Source organism: Equus quagga, chromosome 3 (assembly GCF_021613505.1).
Source record: "Equus quagga isolate Etosha38 chromosome 3, UCLA_HA_Equagga_1.0, whole genome shotgun sequence".
Lineage (NCBI taxonomy): Eukaryota > Metazoa > Chordata > Mammalia > Perissodactyla > Equidae > Equus > Equus quagga.
This window is the reverse complement of record NC_060269.1, coordinates 29,950,005-29,971,168: the sequence shown is the minus strand read 5'-3', so window position 1 is coordinate 29,971,168 and position 21,164 is coordinate 29,950,005. Positions and strand designations below refer to the sequence as shown.

General features: G+C 40.8%; 1 protein-coding gene across 1 annotated transcript in view; it reads left to right on the top strand.

Moving 5' to 3' along the window:
* Positions 1 to 2,438, top strand: part of TBC1D9 (TBC1 domain family member 9) — a 109,621-nt gene extending 107,183 nt beyond the window's left edge. Inside the window, exon 21 of the mRNA XM_046656224.1 lies at positions 899 to 2,438. Within this exon, the coding sequence (XP_046512180.1) occupies positions 899 to 1,621 (723 nt within the window). The 3' untranslated portion in view covers positions 1,622 to 2,438. The remainder of the gene's footprint in view (positions 1 to 898) is intronic.
* Positions 2,439 to 21,164: the final 18,726 nt, after the last annotated feature.

Genomic DNA, 21,164 nt, shown 5'->3' with positions numbered 1-21,164 from the left:
TGGATGGACCTTCAGGGTATTATGTTAAGTGAAATAAGCCAGATAGAGAAAAACTCTGTATGACTCCACTCATATGTGGAAGTTACACATGTAGACAAAGAGAACAGATTAGTGGTTACCAGGGGAAAGGGTGGGTAGGGGGCAGGCAGAAAGGGTGAAGTGGTGCACCTACAACATGACTGACAAACAATAATGTACAACTGAAATTTCACAGGCTCGTAAACTATCATGATCTCAATAAAAAGTTAAAAAAAAATACCCTCTGATTCTCAAAAGACAAGCTCATGCTGTTTAGAAATCACTGTGCTCAGCTATAAAGATGTCTGACATACTTTTTTCTTAAAAAGCTGAAATGTAATGAGGGAGATAAAACAATATAAATAATTATAACACAAGATGAAAATGCTAAGTTTCCTAACAGAAGAACAGGTAAATCAGCGGGGTGGGGAGGTGGAAGGCATTACTTCTGTCCAGGGACACCAGCAAATGTGTCGTGGAAGGGGGATTTGAGCTAACCTTGGAAAAATTGGGCAGCATACTAAAGTGTATAGACGTGAAACGAGATGAGGTCTGGGATTTACTTAGGATACTTCAACAGGGGGTGAAAGAGTTAATGAGCAACTGTAGAACATAGTCCTTCCTGACTCTAGGTAATAGGTACGTGAAACTTTATTATTTTGTTGTTTCTACTTTCATGGATGTTGGAAATTTTTCAAATTAAAAAAAATGGAGCCATCCATAAAGAGACTTTAAACAACACATCAATCCACCCTACATATAGGACTTTTTGGGCATCTCGTACTAGTCTAACGTTAAATGGCTTTGCAGTCCACTTCCATCCTGCCTCTGTGCTCCCCATGAGATGGTCACATTCTTTGTGTTTTTCCATACTTTTCAGGGGCAGTTTATTGAGTTGTGTAAGACGATGTATAACATGTTCAGCGAGGACCCCAACGAGCAGGAGCTATACCATGCCACGGCAGCGGTGACCAGCCTCCTGCTGGAGATTGGGGAAGTCGGCAAGCTCTTCGTCGCCCAGCCTGCAAAGGAGGGCGGGAGCGGGGGCAGCGCGCCCACCTGCACCCAGGGCATCCCAGGCGTGCTCTTCCCCAAGAAAGGGCCCAGCCAGCCTTACGTGGTGGAGTCCATTGAGCCCCTTCCAGCCAGCTTGGCGGGCGAGGGCGAGGAGCACTCCCTGGGAGGGCAGATGGAGGACATTAAGCTGGAGGACTCCTCGCCCCGGGACAATGGGGCCTGCTCCTCCATGCTGATCTCCGACGATGACACCAAGGACGACAGCTCCATGTCCTCGTACTCGGTGCTGAGTGCTGGCTCCCATGAGGAGGACAAGCTGCACTGCGAGGACATTGGGGAGGACACAGTCCTCGTGCGCAGTGGCCAGGGCACAGCTGCGCTGCCCCGGAGCACCAGCCTGGACCGGGACTGGGCCATCACCTTCGAGCAGTTCCTGGCCTCCCTTCTGACTGAGCCTGCCCTCGTGAAGTACTTTGACAAGCCCGTGTGCATGATGGCCAGGATCACCAGTGCGAAAAACATCCGGATGATGGGCAAGCCCCTCACCTCGGCCAGTGACTACGAGATCTCAGCTCTGTCAGGCTGACATGCGCTTTCACTGGGGATGGGGGAAAGAGGGAGGGAAAGGGTCTTTTTTATGTTCTTCTGTGTTGGGTTTCTTTCTTTTAAATTAAATATTTATTAGTACCTGGCTTAAAGCCTAGTGTTTTCATAATATAATACAAAGAAAACTGTTGGAGAAATATTTAAACCCCTCGATGTAGGTACAGTACACTCTGTTGTTGGGGGGAGGGGATTTACCAGAATACAGTTTATTCAGTGAATTCCAAAAAACCTGAACCTGTCTGTGATATGTGTGTATTATAACTTCTTAATCTCGCTGTTGAGCTGTATACATGGTTTAAAAAATAGTGCTGTTTAATGCTAAATAAGGCAGCAGCCACTTGGACATTTGGGCTTTTTAAATACAATTAGAGCTGTAAGGAAAACGAAATGCCACAAACACAAGAATGTTCTTAAATGGAAAAAGGCGTTGTCAGCTGGGGTAAATCCTATACCATTTTAGGGAGCGTTAAAAATATTTTTTAAGATTTGAAATATGTTTCATAAAAGTCTTCTATTCACAAATCCTATTCAACAGATGTTCCCCTCAAGGGGAAACATTTGAGTTTCTAAACAATCATGAAAGTCTAAATGATTTTTACGTGATGCCAGAGTAACACTTTTATTTGATCAATTCGAACAAATAAGAGACCAGTTTTGCATTAAAAAAACTCTTCTGATTATTTAAGTCAGCTGACCAGAATTCAGGGAAAATGAACAATCTTTTGTGCCAGAGAATCTGAAAGTGGCAATGAAGATGACAGAGGGCTCAGGATTTTTTTTTTTTTTTTTGGAAAGAGTAAAAGTACTGATGCTTCTGATACTGGATTTTCAGCTTCTTGTTACTCATTGCAAATAAAGCAAAAAATAAAACAATAAACTTTACCATTTCCATACTCTCCATAGAGTCAAGAAATTATACCATGTATCACCTATGGCCATCTTTCCAGTTAAATCAGTGTAAAGTAGAGATCGTGTAAACTGAAAAATTCTGCAAGATAACATAACTGAATGTTTTACAGCAGAACTTGTCACTTTATAAAGGAATAGTATGCTCTATCTAGTTCCTGAAAGGATGTGGAAATGAAAACTAGCACACTTGCACTTTGATTCATGCTTCTTTTTTTATGACTATTATAGTTTTGTCTTTGACAGATGTTGAAGGTTTTTTCTTATTGTTGAATTCATGATCATGGTCACCTTTTCTTTGCTTATTCAGAATATTCCTTTCAGCACCTTCCTTTACTTTATTGTACATTGTGTCCTTGTTTGAGCTGTTGCTGCTGTTTTTTATTTTGTTTACAGAATGATTTTTAAACTGTCAAATGAAGTAGTATTAACCTCAAATAGGATAAATGTGAACAAATAAAATACGTCAGATACTCAGATGTGGTTTTCTCTTGGTGCTTGAGTTCCTGCCGAAGGCAATAACTGTTCTTTTGACAGCTTTGCAGGGGGAATTATGTTAGGCAACCATTTTGACTAATGAAACAAATTTTTATAGGCAAATGTTTTGATATAAGAAATAGACTATGTCATGATGTGCATATGAATGAGTATTTAAAATAAGGAAGAGAATTTTCATCAGTTATCTATTTAACATTCTACGTAAGTGAAAAAAGGGTGAAAATCCCTCTGTTTAATCCTTATTGGTACACTATGATACCATTTGGTATATATTTAATGGAGTTACTAGTCATTTATTTGATCTGGCTCTAAGATTGGTCCCATTACTGCATCATGTGTTTTTATCTGTAAAGTCACTTAAGCAAGCCTCAAGAAATAACTGTAAATTTTGATACTCTAACCCACCTCTGCCTCGCCAACATCAAAGATGGGTTTGGGAGGGGACTAAGCATGCGTTGAAGGGTATAGGCCTAGATAAACAAGAGGAGTCAGAACTTCCCTTTGTCATTGAGAGAGGGACTGTACTGAACAGTACATCTCTCTGAATGCTCTGTCGTAATACTGTGCAATATCTTAAACATTGTCCTTATTTGTTCAAGCACATCAGAGTGCTTTTCATCACAGCAGCAATATAGTATATAATGGTAGGTTTTGGTCTGTTTGCTTCTAACAGCTGCATTTGGAGGAGCCCTGAGCCCTTAAGTTGATTATTTCCAGCTCAGTCTGTGAGACAAATAGGCTTGTCAGCTTGTTTCTCCTCAGCCTCCAGAAGGCAGGCAGTGCATTTCAAAGAGCATTTTCTGAAAAAAAATTAAAGTTCCTGCCTCATTTTTAATGGTTGTGTTATGTCTATTTAGTATCTCCATGGATTATTCTTTTTATTTTAATTTATTGTGATTTTTATCTTCTTCTCTGAATGGTCACTTTCCGTCTAGCTCTGTGATGATTAGTTTCCCAAGCTAATAATCATTACCCCGTCACCATCATGATGGTGGGGTCAGTGTCTATATCCCAATAGGCTTGAACTGACATCCCAGTGAGCTTCCAGCTCCAGAGCACGGGGCCCTGGCTTTGGGGGAGCTTCCACATATGAAAACTCAAAAGAGAAAGCTACTGCTGGGGGGAGACAAAGAAAGCTTTTGGAGCCTAGATGCTAGGGAAGTGAGTGTGCCAGAGAAACCACAGATCCAACTATGTCAACGTCATTCCATCCAGCGTTACTTCACGTCTGTTTCTGGGTAGGAGGGGGATGAACTATGTGGAAGTGCCACAGGGGGAGCCCTGGGCAGGGAGAAGGCTCATATGCCAGCAGCGTCCTCACCTCCCACTGAGTTGTGCAGGCTGGGAACCCTGGCAGCCAGGCAGAGGGCAGCTCCCAGCATGCTCTTGTCACAGCAAGGAGGAGAGATAGCCAGGCTTCTCATCCTTGCTGTCCTGTCCCCAGGGATTGGATAGCAGCCTCCCAGTCTGAGCAGAGTAGCCTTGGCCTGGTCTCTGGAGCTTTGTCTGGGGAACCTAAACTTAGAGCTACTTTAGTTCTTGGATTTAACAGAGTGAAACCCCTGGGGAGTGTTGGCAGCTGCCTCATTTCTCCCATCTCTGGTTAAGCGCTCCTCTGATTGGGTGTTCTTCCTTACCCATCCTGTAAGAAGACTCTTTTGTTACTTCTAACCTGAAAAGAACAGCAGTTGATGTGGTGAGTACAAAGCATCTCACACTATTTTCTGCTTTAAAATGACTCGCTTTACATAATGTTTAGGGCCCTGTGCCTTTTGTTTAACATATTCCTGACAGTCTAATTCTTTAGAAGGAGAGCATAGGGAGCCAGACAAAGGAATTGGGAGATAGGCACAGAGTGAGGATAGAAGGCAAGTACTAGGATTCGCTTCCTGTGGGCTTTGTTAATACAACTGGCTGCCAGGAGACAGGTCTGCACAGCAACTAGGAGCAGATGGCTGAGCGCCAAGCTGTAGATTATTTGCGCTTTCTGGATTCACAGTTACTTCCTTTCCTCACCCTTCACAAAGGCTAAAACTCTGCACAGCTAAACCCCGTAGCTCTTCTTAGTATGCATCAAGGGCAAAGTGTCAGCTAGACTCACGCCGCGTCCCTAGGGCTGGGCCAGAGGTAATCTTTCAAATGGGTCTAGCAAATCCACTTATTTCATGAATGTTGACTACCTACTGTGTGCCAGATATACTGTTTTAGGCACTGAGAGTACAGCAGTGAATGGAGATCAAAAATCCCTTTCCTTAAGAGAAATTTACTTTCTGATAAGAGAGACAGACTATAAACAAGATACATACCATGTATGTTATTAGTGACATGGGTGGTAAAAAAAATAAACCAGGATTTGAAGTACTGGGCTTGGAAAGGTGGTGAAATTTTAGGTGGGGTGATCAGGGAAGACTTGACAGAGAAGGTGACTTTTGAGTAAAAGCTGAGGGAGTGAGCCATGCAGATATCTAGGGGGATTACTTTTCAGACAAAAGGGACTGCAGGTATAAAGGGCCTGAGGTGGGCGGGTACCTGGCAAGTTTGAGGAACAGCAAGGAAGCTGTGGATGGAGCAGAGGGAAGGTACGAGGCAGGACGGTGACAGAGAACCAGATCACACACGGTCTAGGACGTCAATGAGAAGACTTCAGCTTTTAACTCTGAGTGAGATGGGGAGCCACAGAAGGGTTTGGATCAGGGGAGAGACATGATCCAACTTAGGTTTTAATAATTCTAACAGCTCTAATGAGCATAGAGGTAGATGCATAAGGATGGAAGAAGGCAGACCAGATAGGAGGTCACTGCAGGATTCAAGGAAGAGTTGGTCATGACTTTTTCCCCACCCTCACTCCTGAGGCCTGGAACTAGAGTAGGAACATTTCCACCAATCCTAATGGTCAAAGCAGCCAGTCAGAGGCGAGGTCAGACTCAAATGAAGGTGCGCTAGACCCTATCTCTCGATGAAAGGTGTGTCCAAGAATTTGTGCTTCCTTCATTCTGTCACATCTCCCAACCTTCTGGGTTTTCCTGAGCCTTCTCCAACATTCACTAAATACTTTAGCATCTGGCTCACAGATTTCCTTTCTGCCCCAATTTTTGCTACCATTCAAGGAACTTCAGCATCTACATAGAGAAGCCGGCAAACCCTCCAACCCTGATTTCCGTGACTTTCCGTCTCCAGCTGTACCTCAGAAGTATGACCCTCCTATCGTTCCAGCTCTGTCATTCCTGCTACACTGGCTCCCGTCACTTCTAGTCCCTTAACCCCTCTATTAATCCACAATGTCTCTCACTGATTTTCCTATTCCGATTAGATCGTCTGGCCATTTCTTCAACCACTGTTTTCCCAGCTCTCTCAACTCCAAATTCCCTAATCTTCTGTAACTGCCACGTGTGGTGGCCACTCTGCGGTCCCCAAATCTTGAATCATTACAAACATCTGCCTTCTTCAGTCACATCTGGGCTGCTGAGTAGTAGGTACTGCTAGAGTGGGGGAAATTCACACTAGATAGATTTGTGCTACTACAATTTTGTGATTTCATCTTATCAGATGAGTCCTGAATGCTGCTCATCTATCCTTTTCCCTGTCCTTATCCAATCCTCTGAATCCCAAAATAGCTCTTTTAATTCTTGACTCCTTTCTTCAAACTGCTAATCCTATTCCTGCCCCTTCTTAGGTGAAAAACTTGATTCCGAGTTCACAGAAATAATTTGTGCTATCAGTTGCAACTCTCAACTTTTAGCTCCTCAACTACAAATTTATCTGTACCCACAATCTGCTTTTCTCCCTTCTCCATCTTGGAGAAAAATTTGGCATTCTTTAAGCTCTGCCTCTCTCATCTTCAACATCTTCTTCACAATGGATTTCTTGGCTTCAGATTGTAAGAGTATTTATTCAGTCCCTTAAATCTGTTACACACTCTGCTTATTGATTTATCAACTGCATGACAGCCAAACACGAAAGAATGGTCTGATCTTACTGCCTTCATTTCTTCAGCTCCAGTCTAACTTCATTTCACCTCAGCTTGACTCCTGGATTCATCATTGCACTGAAACTGCTCCTGCTGAGGGCACCAAGGATTTCCTAATTGCTGAATCCAGTAGATCCTTGCTGGTTCTTAACTTACTTACTTCCTCTTTCTTTAACATTCAGATCTGTTGACATTCCCTCATTAAAATTCTTTCCTCCCTTGCATGGTCTCTGTGGCAACAGTATCTTCCAGATTCCTTCTTCTCTTTCAGACAAATCCTCCATCAGCTTTCCTGGGCTGCCTTCCTTTGCCACCCCTTAAATGATGGATACCACAAGGATCTGTCTAAGGTCGTCTTCTCTATCACCTGTTCTGAAGGGCTTACCCACTTCAATGATTTCAGCTCCTGTCTATCTGCTGTTGACTCCCAAAGGTTATCTCAGACCAGGCTTCTCTCCTGAACTGTTTGATTCAACAAGTATGTATCAAATGTCTTGGGTGTTCCAGGGTTTGTCTATGTTCTCATTTCCTGAATATACCATATGCACCTCAAAGACTGGGCTTGTATTTTCTCCCTATAACATGTTCCCCTTTGTTATGCCCTAACTTAGTTAATAACACCAATACCATCCAGTACCTCAAGCCAGAAGTATGAGTCATCCTTGATTCCTCCTGATTGTGTATGACACACCTCTAGTTACCTATCCATTATTTCTTCTAAACACCTCAATCTCTACTATTCTATTCCCAATTATAGTGTCTTAGTCTAGCTTTGCATTTGTTGATATAGGTCCAAGAGGGTTTTATTAGGTTCATATATTAATATTTGATCTATCCTCTTCACTCCGGACTGTACTTTTTTTTTAAATAGGTTATCCTTAAACAAAAGTAGCAACCCCAACTACCTGCCACATAACAAGATAAGATCTACTGCTTTGTGCTTAAAAGAACAAAGCATCCCTCAGGCCCTGGTGGATTGAGCAGGCTCTCAGCATCTTGTTTCTTCTTGACATCTTTTGTGCAATATCTAATGGTCCAATTCTTATGCCCCAAGGTGTGACCCAAAAGGGGAACTCAGAGGTTGATGCTCTGATGAAAGGTTATGTATAGATTTATGTCCCTGACCCTGGCAACTCTAAGGCAACTTTCCTTAATTGGATCTGTTGTTTAATAACTGGAAGGCAATCATTCAAAATAGCCTTTTGGCAATTGGTCAGTCTGAGTATGACATAATTACTCTTCCAATCATTGGCAAGTAAGAAAGAAATGGTCAAGTCTGTAAGTTCATGATGCCAGGCTTTCATGTGTGTCTATTAATGTTTGTGGCAAGTGTTTGAAAGAAAAAAGATTTGGATTACAACAATGATGGCTGGATTATAGCCACTTTATTTTTCTCCCCTTGGTCTCTCCCTTCATACCCTCCAGTTACTCATTTAAGCTGCCATTTATGTGATCTTTCTAAAACTTCAGTGTAATGTTTTCCCCTGCTTCAAACTCTCAACATTCCAACTTCCTACAGAGTAATAAACAAGCATATAAGAATGCTTATGATCAGTCACTGCCAATATCTCTATAAACCAGTTTCTCAGCACTTATTAGTATTCCAAGAAGTGAAGAACCTAAAATATACAAGGTATTACCATTTATTCATTTTTACCACTTGCTGGTTTTGATATATAATTTACAGCATCCTTTGTCATGCTATCAAAATCTATGAACTACGTGAGATATTTCAACCCCTCCCAAAAATTTAGATCTAAGAGTGAGAGACGGAGGAGTGTTGACTTTCGAAGTTTTGGCAGTGAAAGAAATCTTCATATAAAATGATATATCATCAATATGAAATTTCATCAAAAGCCAAAAAGGAAGCCTTAGCATCAGCTATTTGGACAATACTTCTCTATAATTTGTATTGAAATGTCAGCTATTTCTACAATAAAACAACATGTTATCTTTTCTCACTCTGAGAGAGAAAGAACTGTACATCAGAGCAAGGAAAAAAATAAGGAAATAACACTGGAATTCACTGAGTCCTTCTGGAAAAGACAAATCAAAGAAATGCTCATTTAAGCTGAGAAGACATTTGAAAGAGTCCATGAAAAAAAAAAGTACAAAATCTTTTGGGATGCGGCGCTGGGTTAATTCCTCAGCAGCTGGTCTCATAAAGAAGAAGATGCACCATGCCATAAGGGAACTTGTAAGTACCTGCTGCAGTTGAGTTAATCTGGGTATATTGGCTTCCTAAAAGACAAGCGAAATATAGTTATAAACTCCTTTGTAAATGAAGTATAAGATGAAAGACCTTTAATAATACACACAGGTTGACATGGAGATTTCAGAATTTCCTTTGGAATTCCATCTTCTTTCTAAATGGGGAGGAGCAAAAAGGACTGTTTTAGAGCAAATTGTCTCCTTGGTGGCTTGACCAGGTTCAAGAGTGTTTGCTGTGAAGAGACATCACAGTTGGAGTTCCGCAGGCTGTACCCATCACTTCAGCAACTGTCGCCACCTCATCCACCACGGCTCATTCTAGAGGCCCCCAGTAAACAATGCTCATGCAGGCAGTGGTGAGGCCAGGGAAAGATCCAAACTATCTAGGGGATTAGAGATCCACTCATCTTTCTAGCAAAATGTTTATCTATGTGCTGAGATTTCTTGAAAAATGACACTTAGTGGATGGACTTGTCATTGGGCTTAGCCTTGCCACACGCTAAATGTAAACTTTCTATGTCCTACAGTGAAGTTTGCAATAAACATCAGTGCATCCTCATGAACATCATGTAATAATAACTAATGATTTTGTTTACTTTTTATATACAAGTAATACACAATACGACAATCAAAAACAAATACCCATACTGAATGCTAGAAAATGATATAGAGAGTCTGCCTTTATTAATACAACTCCTACTTCCCGCATGGAGGTAAGTATTATTGATAGATTGAAGTTCATTTGTTCTATGAATTTATATACACATCTACATACATACACACATTCTTTTAAAAAACAAAAGTGAAACCAAACTAAAAGTTATTCTGTGATTTCATTTTTTTCACCTAAGTGTCAGGGAGATCTTTTCATGTCAGTATATGTAGATCTACCACATTTATTTATGTATTTATTTATTTATTTTGTGAGGAAGATTGGCCCTGAGCTAACGTCTGTGCCAATCGTCCTCTATTTTGTATGTGGGATAGCACCACAGCATGGCTTGATGAGTGGTGTGTAGGTCTGTGCTCAGGATCTGAAGCTGCGAACACCGGGCTGCTGAAGCAGAGTGCGTGAACTTAACCACTATGCCACCAGGCCTGGCCCTCTACCTCATTTATTTTAATGGCAGCACAGGATTCATAGAAAGGGAATGTTCCATGTTTTATTTAACCACACACACCCTCCCCCACCCAGCTGATGGACTTTCACTATGGTAGACTCTTCTTATAAACATTGTGGCCATGAATACCATTGTAAAGAGATTTGGGGCATAATTAAGAATGTTTCATTGAGAGAGAATTGAAGGACTAAAGTTACTGGATCAAAGCATATGCCCATTTAAAATCATAACAAATAACTGCCAAATTGACTTCCAAAATAATCCACTTGTTCACACTCCCATCAGCAGGGACTTCTCTCTTCTCACACACATGGACTAACATTTGAAGTTAATCTTTGAATCTTTACTAATCTGCTAGGTGAAAGATGATATTTCATTTTAATCTGAATTTCTCTCATGGTAGGGAGGTGGATAGTTTTTGAAATGTTTATCAGTCCTTTAGATTTCTTTTGGATTTGTCTTCTACCTTTTGGTGTCCTGTGTTCTGCAACAGTGTGTAATTTTCATGAGACCAAATCTGTTACTCTTTTTATATATGACTTCTGTTTCTTATTTCTCTAGTTCTTAAATGCCATTCACTATGGCAACAATGAGAGAATAAAATGAAAGAGAACAAGGAGGTTATTAAGCATAATGAATTGTTCCACCCTCACGGAAGGCTAGTGACGTTCCAAATGGAAGATGTATTTTTAAATGATATTCTTAATAGCCACTTACACCTGTTCAGTTGCAACCCACATACCCAAATTAATATCTATTCTAGTGTATCCTGCTAGGAGGTAATGCTGGCTAAAGACCATCCTCTGCGACTAAACTCGAGAGCCATATTCAATATATTCTGGTTAAAGTTTTACTTCTCCAATAAAAAATAAAAGAATACATTCCCCCTTAATGCCCAAGTCAAGAGGGCAGAAAAGAAGGGCGGAGTTTTGAATTCAAGTGTAATTGAAGTGATATTATCAAGAAGAGCTTGACAGAAGCATCTGCTCCAGGCAGCACTCAGCAAAGACAATGCACTCTATTCTATTATGAACACCAGAAGCCAAGGGATCACAGGAAGAAAAGATGCTATGGAAGATAGATGATATCCTTCATGATGCAAATATTACCTAACATTAACTGTTTCCACAGGATTTTCTTTCTGCTTAAAATGCAATTTCCTCTTGGGTTCATGGCCTCAAACTGGCAAAATTTCCCTGTACAGTGCTGCCAGTACCAGGTTGTCTCAAGGGGCCATTTTCCACGGCTAGTGTGCCTCTGGCACCTCCCATCAGGGGCTGGCCTGGGACCCAGGCGACTCCCTGGTGGCCTCCACTGACAGTCATAAGCTCATGACACAGTGGGTGGAAGCCAACTTTCTGTACAAAAGCACGTACAAAAATCATGTACAAAACATGATCTAGGTCAGATCACCCTTCATCCTTCAAAATACCTTCCACTTCTCAAGGGCACTTCCTTCTATTGCACACTTTTTATTTTCTCTGCAAAGGCAACCACAATTGCTCTTTTAAAAGTTCCTTTAAAAACATGAAAAGTCTGAATGAAGAAACTTAAACAAAGGTCAAAATGATCCACATTAAATGAGACAACTATTTAAGGATTCAAGGATGCTACTTTTAAAATAATAAAGCCTTAGGGGCTGGCCCCGTGGCTGAGTGGTTAAGTTTGCGCACTCTGCTGTGGCGGCCCAGGGTTTCACTGGTTCGGATCCTGGGTGCGGACATGGCACTGCTCATCAGGCCACGTTGAGGCCGTATCCCACATGCCACAGCTAGAGGGACCTGCAACTAAGATATGCAACTTTGTACTGGGGTGATTTGGGGAGATAAAGCAGAAAAAAATAAAAAATAAAAAAAATAATAAAGCCTCAGCCTTGACAGAGGGATCAGTGCCAGGTGGGCCTTCCACCCAGAAAGCTCACAGACAGTAACACCAGCAGACAAAACTAGGTAACCTTCTTTCCCAGATCTGGCTAGAGAGAGAGAACACACACGAGAGAAGGACATGTGAGCTCACCGAGTAAAATAGCTAGGCCAAGAGTCAAAACATCAAGAACGAAGGAGGCTAGCTTTCTAGAGATGTCCACATCCTCTTTCTGAAAGGCACCTCTGGCTGTGACAGGGATGGGGCAGCGCTCACTGAGCCAGGTTTCAGGAGGTAAGACAACCACATGCTGACACTCCCACGTCTGTTTTCTATGGCTCTCCTTCCCATCTACAGATCCAGTCTTTGGAAACAGGAAGGGATATTATGCCCCAGTTTGAAGTCTATAACCTGAGAGCTTGGAAAAAAAAACAAAAAAAAGAGTAAAAATGTGGCAAGGGAGTCAGTGAAGCAGAGGGCAGATTAACGGAGGCCCCTCTTATGGGAATAAACATCCTTCCTTTCTGAATTGACTCCCTTTTCTGTCTTCTTTCCCTCTTCCCAGTAACTGCAGCTGCCATTGAAATTCTCATGAGAAAAAAAACAAACCTGGAGATTTTGTGACCCCCTCCGGTTCCTAAGAGGAAGAAAGAAAGAAATTCAGTAAAACCACTTAGTGAAGCTAAGCTTGTGGGCAGACTTGATCCCAGGTTAGCTGTCCTTCCCTCCACCTGTATTTTAAACTATGTGTTATTTAGTATAATATATCCGGAAATGCCATGAATCAGAGAGCCATTTGGCTTCAGGACTGTCCTCAGACACAGGCAATTGGTGTGTGGTCTTGGGCCCCACCCTTTAGAGGGCGCAGCTTTGTCCTCCTCAGCTCATATGGTTTCCTACATACCACTCCAGAAGGCACAGAGACTGTGGCCAGTGGCGCTGCATCACCCTCACTGTCTAGACCACGTTCCAGACCTGGAACCCATTAGTCCCTGCCCAAACAGCCCTGAGCCCCCTCCCAGAGCCAACCAATCTTCTTTCCATCCTCCTCAGAGCAGATCCATTTATCCTAGATGTGGGCACCAAGGACAGAAGGGTGCCTATAAGTTGAGAAGATTTTTTTTGTATCTTTGGCCTATAAGCTGGGTTGTCACACCATTTGCACAAGGCCACTTACGGTGAGATATGGAGGGGGCCCGTACGGGGGTAGCCCTTTGGCCTCCGTGTGTACTCTTGCACCACCCAAAAATGCTTGGAGTGGGCCTGCTTGGCTTAACAATCTTTCTTCAAAAAGGGACCACAATTATTTACTCATTAGTATGAAATCAATTTATAAAGGAACCTAGTCTATAACACAATGCATCAGCAGGGTCAGGAAGGAATGGAGGGCAAGCTAGCTGTATGATCAAATTGATCCTGTACTGATGCTGTGGACCACTGGATGTCTAGTAAATGCTTCTAACCTCTGGGCTGACACCCTTATTGTCATTACTATTCACCTCGTGGCAAGTGGTGCCCCAATTTCAAGCCTAATGCCTAAGACAGCCATGGCCGACAGGTTTTATCTTACAAGCCAGGTCCTGGCTTGTGTATTATATTTGTAAAGATTCTGAGACATTCTCTGGACTCATGAAAAAGGGTGCCGTGACGAGTTAGCCAGATGCGCCATTGGTGCAGGATGGAGAAATAGCACACATGTGCCAGGTGTCTGCCACCACCAGTCAAAAAGAAAATATTTTAAAACTTCCTAAGGGTGTGCCCTTTAGACTTAATCCTATTTTAAACTGGAAACATCCTAAGGAGCTAGAATAGTGAAGACTGGAGTCTGAACTGGACTTGGGTTTTTATTTTCTGGAAACCAAGAGTAACCTCCCTTCTGCTCATCCCAAGTTAAGCAGACAGCTTTCGGTCACACATTTGTTGTCTTCTCCTGAGCCCCTCCTCATCCTAGTAAAAGCCTGCCTCTCTGTCCTTGTCATGGACCATTCACCTCTTGTGGCTGCCGTCATGCCATTTTACCAGTGTGAGCAGGCTCAGGCACTTCAGAAGTGTTTGTGGACAACAAAGGAGTCCCCAAATTCCACACAGTCTTCCTTCAGCCCAAGTGGCTGGAGTAAGATCAGAATGACCAGGGTGCTAAGCTTGGAATGGCTGTTAGCTGGTAATGGTGGCAAAAATATTCTTTTAACCACAATACGGCAAAACCCATATTTACAGAATAACATTTTAATATTTAAAAGGATCTCAAAGACTCCAGTCCAAACTCCCCAGTCTTACAGAGGAGAAACTGAGACTCAGAACGGTTAAGCTTTACCCAATTTTATGGAATAAAAGTGAATCTGGCAATCTTCAGTTTCAAATTTGTTTGATTTCCAAATATCTAAAGAAACTGAGAGCTTTGGACAACTTGCAATTGTCAAAACATATGTTAAGCCCAAATACTAATAGTGAAGATTTCTCTTTGAGAATTGCCAGTATTTCCCAATACTTTTCTATATAGTCCTGGAGGGGTTGGAGGGGCCCCCCGGGAAGCCTGTCCTCGGATATTCATGTCTTGAGTGCTTTTCCTTAGCACACGCTTAGACAGATGGGGGTAGGTGTTGATGATCTCTCTCTGTGACCACAGGCCACCTCACCCCCAAGAAATATCAGAATTCACTTTATAATGGAAATTTAAACTTCTCTGCTGCTTCTCACTATTTACAGTAAAAAGAATCTCCATTGTTTATAACCGGCAGGAAAAAATGCTCAATTTGTACGAATGACGTTAAAATGTAAGCTTATGGCTGCAGTGTACAGTACTATCTTATTGATTTTGATTTAGAATGCTTCATATATGGAAACAAAAAATTCAGAGAATGTGTATAGAAGGAGATGATTTCTTTGTTTCAGATCATTTGGTATCCTTAGGGATTTCAAGTACAAATCAATTTTTAAAATCCAGATAAACTAATTTATGTTTAAAGTTCTGAGTTTACTTTGATTTTTGTAGTTTAATAATTATTTCTAGTATCTTAAAGATCAAGCATCTGCTCACTTTTATTTGCTCTCCTTAAAAAATATGTTATTGAGTATTTCTGCCTCTAAGGATGATTTTGGAATACCTTGTGTCAGACCAACTCTACTGCAAGAACAACTAGGAAGTCTGGATAAGATACCAAAAAACAAAAATAAAAACACACAGGGGCTAGCCCAGTGGCCGAGTGGTTAAGTTCACGCACTCCGCTTTGGCAGCCCAGGTTTTCACTGGTTCCAATCCTGGGCGCGGGCATGGCATGGCCCATCAGGCCATGCTGAGGCGGCGTCCCACATAGCACAATGACAGGCACTCACAACTAGAATATACAACTATGTACCCAGGAGCTTTGGGCAGAAGAAGAAGAAGAAGAAAAAAAAAGATTGGCAACAGATGGCTCAGGTGCCAATCTTTAAAAAAAAAAAAATTTTTTTAAGTAAGTCCATGCAAAATTTAAAAAAATAAAAATAAATAAAAAATAAAAACAAACAAGAAACCTGTTTGAAGTCATAAGAAAACTATCAAGGCAGCTAGGACTTCAGGGACCAAGGTCCTGGAAAGAAGAAGTGTGCATGGAGGTGATGCCAACATTCTGTGCACTTTTCTCCTTGAGAATTTGTCAGTTATTTATCAGGGCAGGGCTGAGGCTGAGAAGCTAAGCAAAAAGTGGTAGCAAAGACGAAAGATGCTGAACAGAGCTTTCAGTAGCCTCTCCAGGCTAGAGAGAGAAAAATTGGAGCTCAGGAAAGACAAGGCAGCAAGGACATGAGGACCCAAATCCTGGAGAGAATGTAAGCAAAGAGAAGTAAACTCTGCATTGGGTGCTCCTTTCACTTCAAGGCTTCTGCTGATTCCTAACCTGCATATGGCCAAGACATTAAGAAGCTGAGCAGAACTTCAGGCATTCTCTCTGAACAGGGAAATGGAAATCAGGTTTCAGGGCCTGTCAAGGAGTTGGAGTTGTAGTAAACACCCTACGTTATTAGTTGGGAGTTCTGAAGGCCTATATTCGAAAAGTAAGTGTGAACCCAAAAAAGGCCAGTCTTTATCAAGACCGAAATCTAGAAATAAGCTCAATCTCTGAAATAAAGAGAACTGCACCTACTTTCAATGCCTCCCTCCCCTAAAAAGGTACAATCTCTCTGGGTGAAGATAATATCATCCAAAGCCTACATGACTTTTTATATACAAAGTCTGGCATTCGATAAAAAATTAGCAAGCATCCTAGAGGACAAGACTAAGAGAAAAAAATAGACAATGGAATCAAACCCACAGATGACCCAGATATTGAAGTGATTGACACAGCCTTAGAAGATTGTGTTCAATTTGTTTAAGGAGACAAATAATAAAATGGAAAACTTCATGAGAGAACTGGAACAAAGAATTGAGTGAAATTTCTAGAGCAGATAAAAATAACTGAAGTTAAAAACTCAATAGAGGCGTTCTACTGAAGATCAGACAGGGCCAAAGAAACGTTGATGAGCTGAAAAACGTCTAGACAGAAGCAAAAAAAAAAAATGAAATAGGAAATAGCATAAAAGACATACGGAACTTGAGGAAAAGGTCTAATCTACATAATTGGAATCTCAGAAGAGGAGAGGAAAGAAAATGAGCAGAAGCAATATTTGAAGAGATGAGAAAAGGGCACTTAGTTGAATTGTCAACTGGCCCCAATCAAGTCACCTATCCACAGAAATTAATTCATTTAAAACATATACTGTGTTTGTGTGTGACAGGCAAGTAGAAGGCACGGGGGATGCAATGATGTAGCATATGGTCCTGGAAGAGCTCACAATCCGTTGGAAGATGTAAACACAAAAACAATTCCAAGACAATGGAGAGGTGCAACAGTAGAGACAAACCAGGGAGTCTGCAATCACTTAAAAGATTCCTGAGCACCCTGTGGGGATGGAGGGTGAATTTGGGATGTGATGCCTCCTCTGAGTCTCAGGGGTCAATGGGATTGGTTAGCCACTGAGGGAAGAAGGGCATTCCAAGCAGAGAGAACATAAGAAGTTAGACAGAGGCAAGAGAGGAAATTTAGGAGAAATAGAAATCAGTTTGATATTGTTGGGATGTAAAAATGTTACAACTTTTGCTCCATGTCTCTTTTATTTTAACTTTCTTTGTGATGGCTTTTATCATAGTGTTAAATTTTGATCTAATAAAATTTATCAAGCTTCTCTTATTTCTTTTGCCAATTTTGTCTGATTCAAGTTTGCTTTTCCTATTCCAAGTTAATAAATATAATCTTTTATATTTCTTTAGTACTTTTATTATTGTTTTTTTCTTTAATGATTAGGTCTTTAATTTACGTATTTTGTGAATGACATTAAAAAGAGATTTCCCCCAAAGTTTGAAATGTTACCTTTTTCATATATCAAATTAAAAGAAGTAGGCAGTAGCCAATTTATATAATCTTAGAAGATACAGTAAAGGTTTTTCATTTTGTTCTAAGTCTGGTGACAATCCATTCAAAGGGTGAAATTTTTATCATTTTAAATGTATTTTTATTGACATACAGTAGAATGTCTTTTTGGTGTATAGTTCTATGAGTTTTGACAAATTCATGGAATTGTGTAGCCACCATCACCACAATTGTGGTACAGTAGAGTTCCATCAACCCACCAAAAAACTCTCATTCAACTCCTTTATAGACAAATCCTTCTCCTACTCCTGGAAACCATTGATCTGTACTCCTTCTCCTTAGTATTGTCTTTTCCAGAATGTTATATAAATGGAGTCCTATGCTGTGTAGTCTTTTGAGACTGGCTTCTTTCACTTAGCATAATAAGATTCACCCATGTCGTTGCATGTATATCATTCCTTTTTATTGCTGAGTAGTATTTCATTGTATGAATATACACTTTGTTTATCCATTCCCCAATTGACTTCCCCAGGCCCCTCTCTCCTTATAGTCTCTGATAATCTAATATGGGTTTAGGGACTAAACTTATTTATCAAATATTATCCTTTTTTACATTTCATATCTTCTCTTTTAAAAATCATTTTTGTATTCAGTTTTACAAGCATGTTTACAACATGTAAATTTACTTAACTGCCTTTAATGCTCACTGCCAGTCCTTTCATATTCCAACTTCTCCATTTTTTTAATAGACAAAAATATTTAAGTTTTTATAATGTCAAAGTCATTAGTAAATCTCAGATTAACATAGACAACGGGCATTCAATAAAACTTTGATCACTGTAAACCTTAATATGGCCAAAAGTACTCAACTTTGTTTCATGTTGGTCTTAAAAACAAATTTTGGTGGATAATTTTCTTGGACAAGTGTAAAAATTTTCTTGGAATGTTTTGTTTTGCTTTGTATTATTTTACAAACAAAATCATGGTCCCAAGTGATACTTTTTGAATAGATGAAAGCTTTAAGAGGAACTTAAGTTCAAATTTAGTTCTTAAACTTTGAGTATGAAAACCCCAATCACCACTATACCAGGAATGCCAAATCACTCATCTAAGTAAGCATTTCTTATGTGGTGTGAACCATCCTTCTTAAGATGCTCTAGATTTTTCTTTTCTCTTTTGAATGCAAAATATTTAAGCCTGCCCTCCAATTATTTAGATATAACAAATTATTTTGCTTTATTTTAATGTGGCAACATATTAACAGATTATTTTTAATCTTGTTTTACATCTGTTTAAGATCATAGACTTTAAATAAGATAAAGCTGCATTAGAGCTCCTGCGGATTCACTTATGAATGTAATGTCTGTTTAATTTAGCTTGTGACACCTAAACTAGTAAACTGCAAAAAAAGAAGAAAACTATTGATAATGTATACACAAGGGATGTTCATCTCAATATAGGCTGAAGCTTATACTATTACAAAAAAAATTATTTGAAATAGAATATAGTGCCTAGTTTCCAAAAAATAGATAATAAGCTAGGGCAAGATTATAGGACAGAATCACATCCAAAATGAAAATATGGACAGGCTCATTCATATTGTAATTACCCTAATCATCTGTACCCTGGTAAGAACTTCTGCCCAACAAATTACAAAAGCCATATATATATATATATATATATATATATATGAAAGTCATCACATAGTAGAAAAGATATGGACAAAAATAAAACTTCTGTTAATTCAGACTTAGATAGATAACTGGATCTCCCAAAAGAAATGTAGGGAATTGCAAAACAATCAAAGTTACTGTAAGAAAATGAAATATCTATAATGAATATAGGTGGTTTTTACATAAATTGAGGTAATAAACCAAACAATTTGCTAATGGAAAAAAAAACACAAATAAAGGAAATAATCCAGACAGCTTTTTAATAATTCATTGCATAGAAATACAAAATCTTGAAACAGAATACAATGGATGAGTTTACCAAAAGTTAAAGGTTGATGCATACTATTGAAATGCCAAATAGTCCAGGGGCATTTTTTCACATTCCTGTCAGGAAGATTTTCATTATGTTTTCCCAAGTACAATCTCAAGAACATCAGGCAGGTGTCATTTCCAGGCTGGTTTGTTTGATGGCCCTGGGGCTGAAAAGAACCGTTCTCTCAGGAAACAGTCACATCCCTCCGGTTAAACTTCAGAAGTCATGCTGAAATACATGCAGACATAATATTAAGTGGCTTTATTTTCTATGTCCTGACTTCTCCAGCAGGTATTTCTAAGACCCGATGCCATTTCTTGGTTAATAATGACTTGAATTCTGTTTTTCCATCGCTTATTCTCTTATTCGTCTCCGTACGTGACAATGTTGCCACGCCTGAAAGCTGTGGACAGTGAGGGCGCCAAACCTGGTGGGCTCCTCCCCTCGGACAACAGGATAAGGACACTGGGGCGGGTTTCCTGAGCCGAGATCGTGTGGGGGTCCCCAACGTGACCGACGTCCTCATGGCAGGAGCTGGGGCGCGAGAGGGTCGTTGCTCGCCTACCTGCCCGCGGTGATGGAGGCAGGGAGGGAGCGCTGCCCGACTGGTCCACCAGCGTCCAGGGCAGGATGCTTGGCCCGGGCGGGCGCCGACACTCCAGGCTCCACGCGGGGCCAGGAAGCCCGCGCCTGTCCTGGATCCCTTCGCGCAGTAGCCCTGTGGCCACCAGCCCAGGTATGCCTGACTCAGCAGGGCGCCTCCTCCAGCTTCTTTCTTGGGCTCTTAATTTTGATCCATCTTTCCATAAGTGGACCTACATGTTCAAGTAATTTTTCCAAAGAGCATGTGGATGTTTCTGAGCTTTGCATATCTTATAATTGAATCATTATTCTCTTTTCCATATTCATCATCAGTCTAATCAGTTTTATTTTCTTGCCCAACGTTCTCTACATTAGGGAAGTTTTCCGGTTTGTTGTCTAATCACTGATTTAAATTCCATTAGTGCTTCTAAGACACTGGCAAATTCAGGGATGAAACTTCATTCCTGATTCCTAGTTCCTTTCTTCGGGTCTGGCAGAAAATGTGTTCTTCGTTATTCTTGGGGCTTCCGCATCCTGTCGCGTGCCTGGGGGTCTTACAATGTCAAGAGTGGTTGAAGGCTCTTCAAGCAGCCTGTCTCTGCCACTTTCAGGCCACACCTGGGCAGGGAACACTGGTCTGAAGCTGTTGCTCTTTCCTGGTGGTTGGGGAGAGAAAGGACTTCCGGGAGAGGGCAGTCAATTCTGAGTTAAGCTGTTCTTGGAAGTCGTTCTGCCTCTACCTGAAAAATCCTCTCCCTTTCTGGGGCTGGGGTTTTTGGAAACAACAGCTGGGAAGGAAGAGTTTTCAGGACAACTTGTCCATTCCATCCTACCTCCTATCTCCTAAAGAAATGAGCACAAAGCTAGCTACCTGCTTGAATGAGATGAAGGGAAAGGGGAAAATATAGGGAAGAAAAAACTTCATAAAATAATATTTCGAAATATTAAGTAGTCCTATACAAATTCTGTTTATTTCTTTCACTAAATCAGATTTCCGTTTGGCTA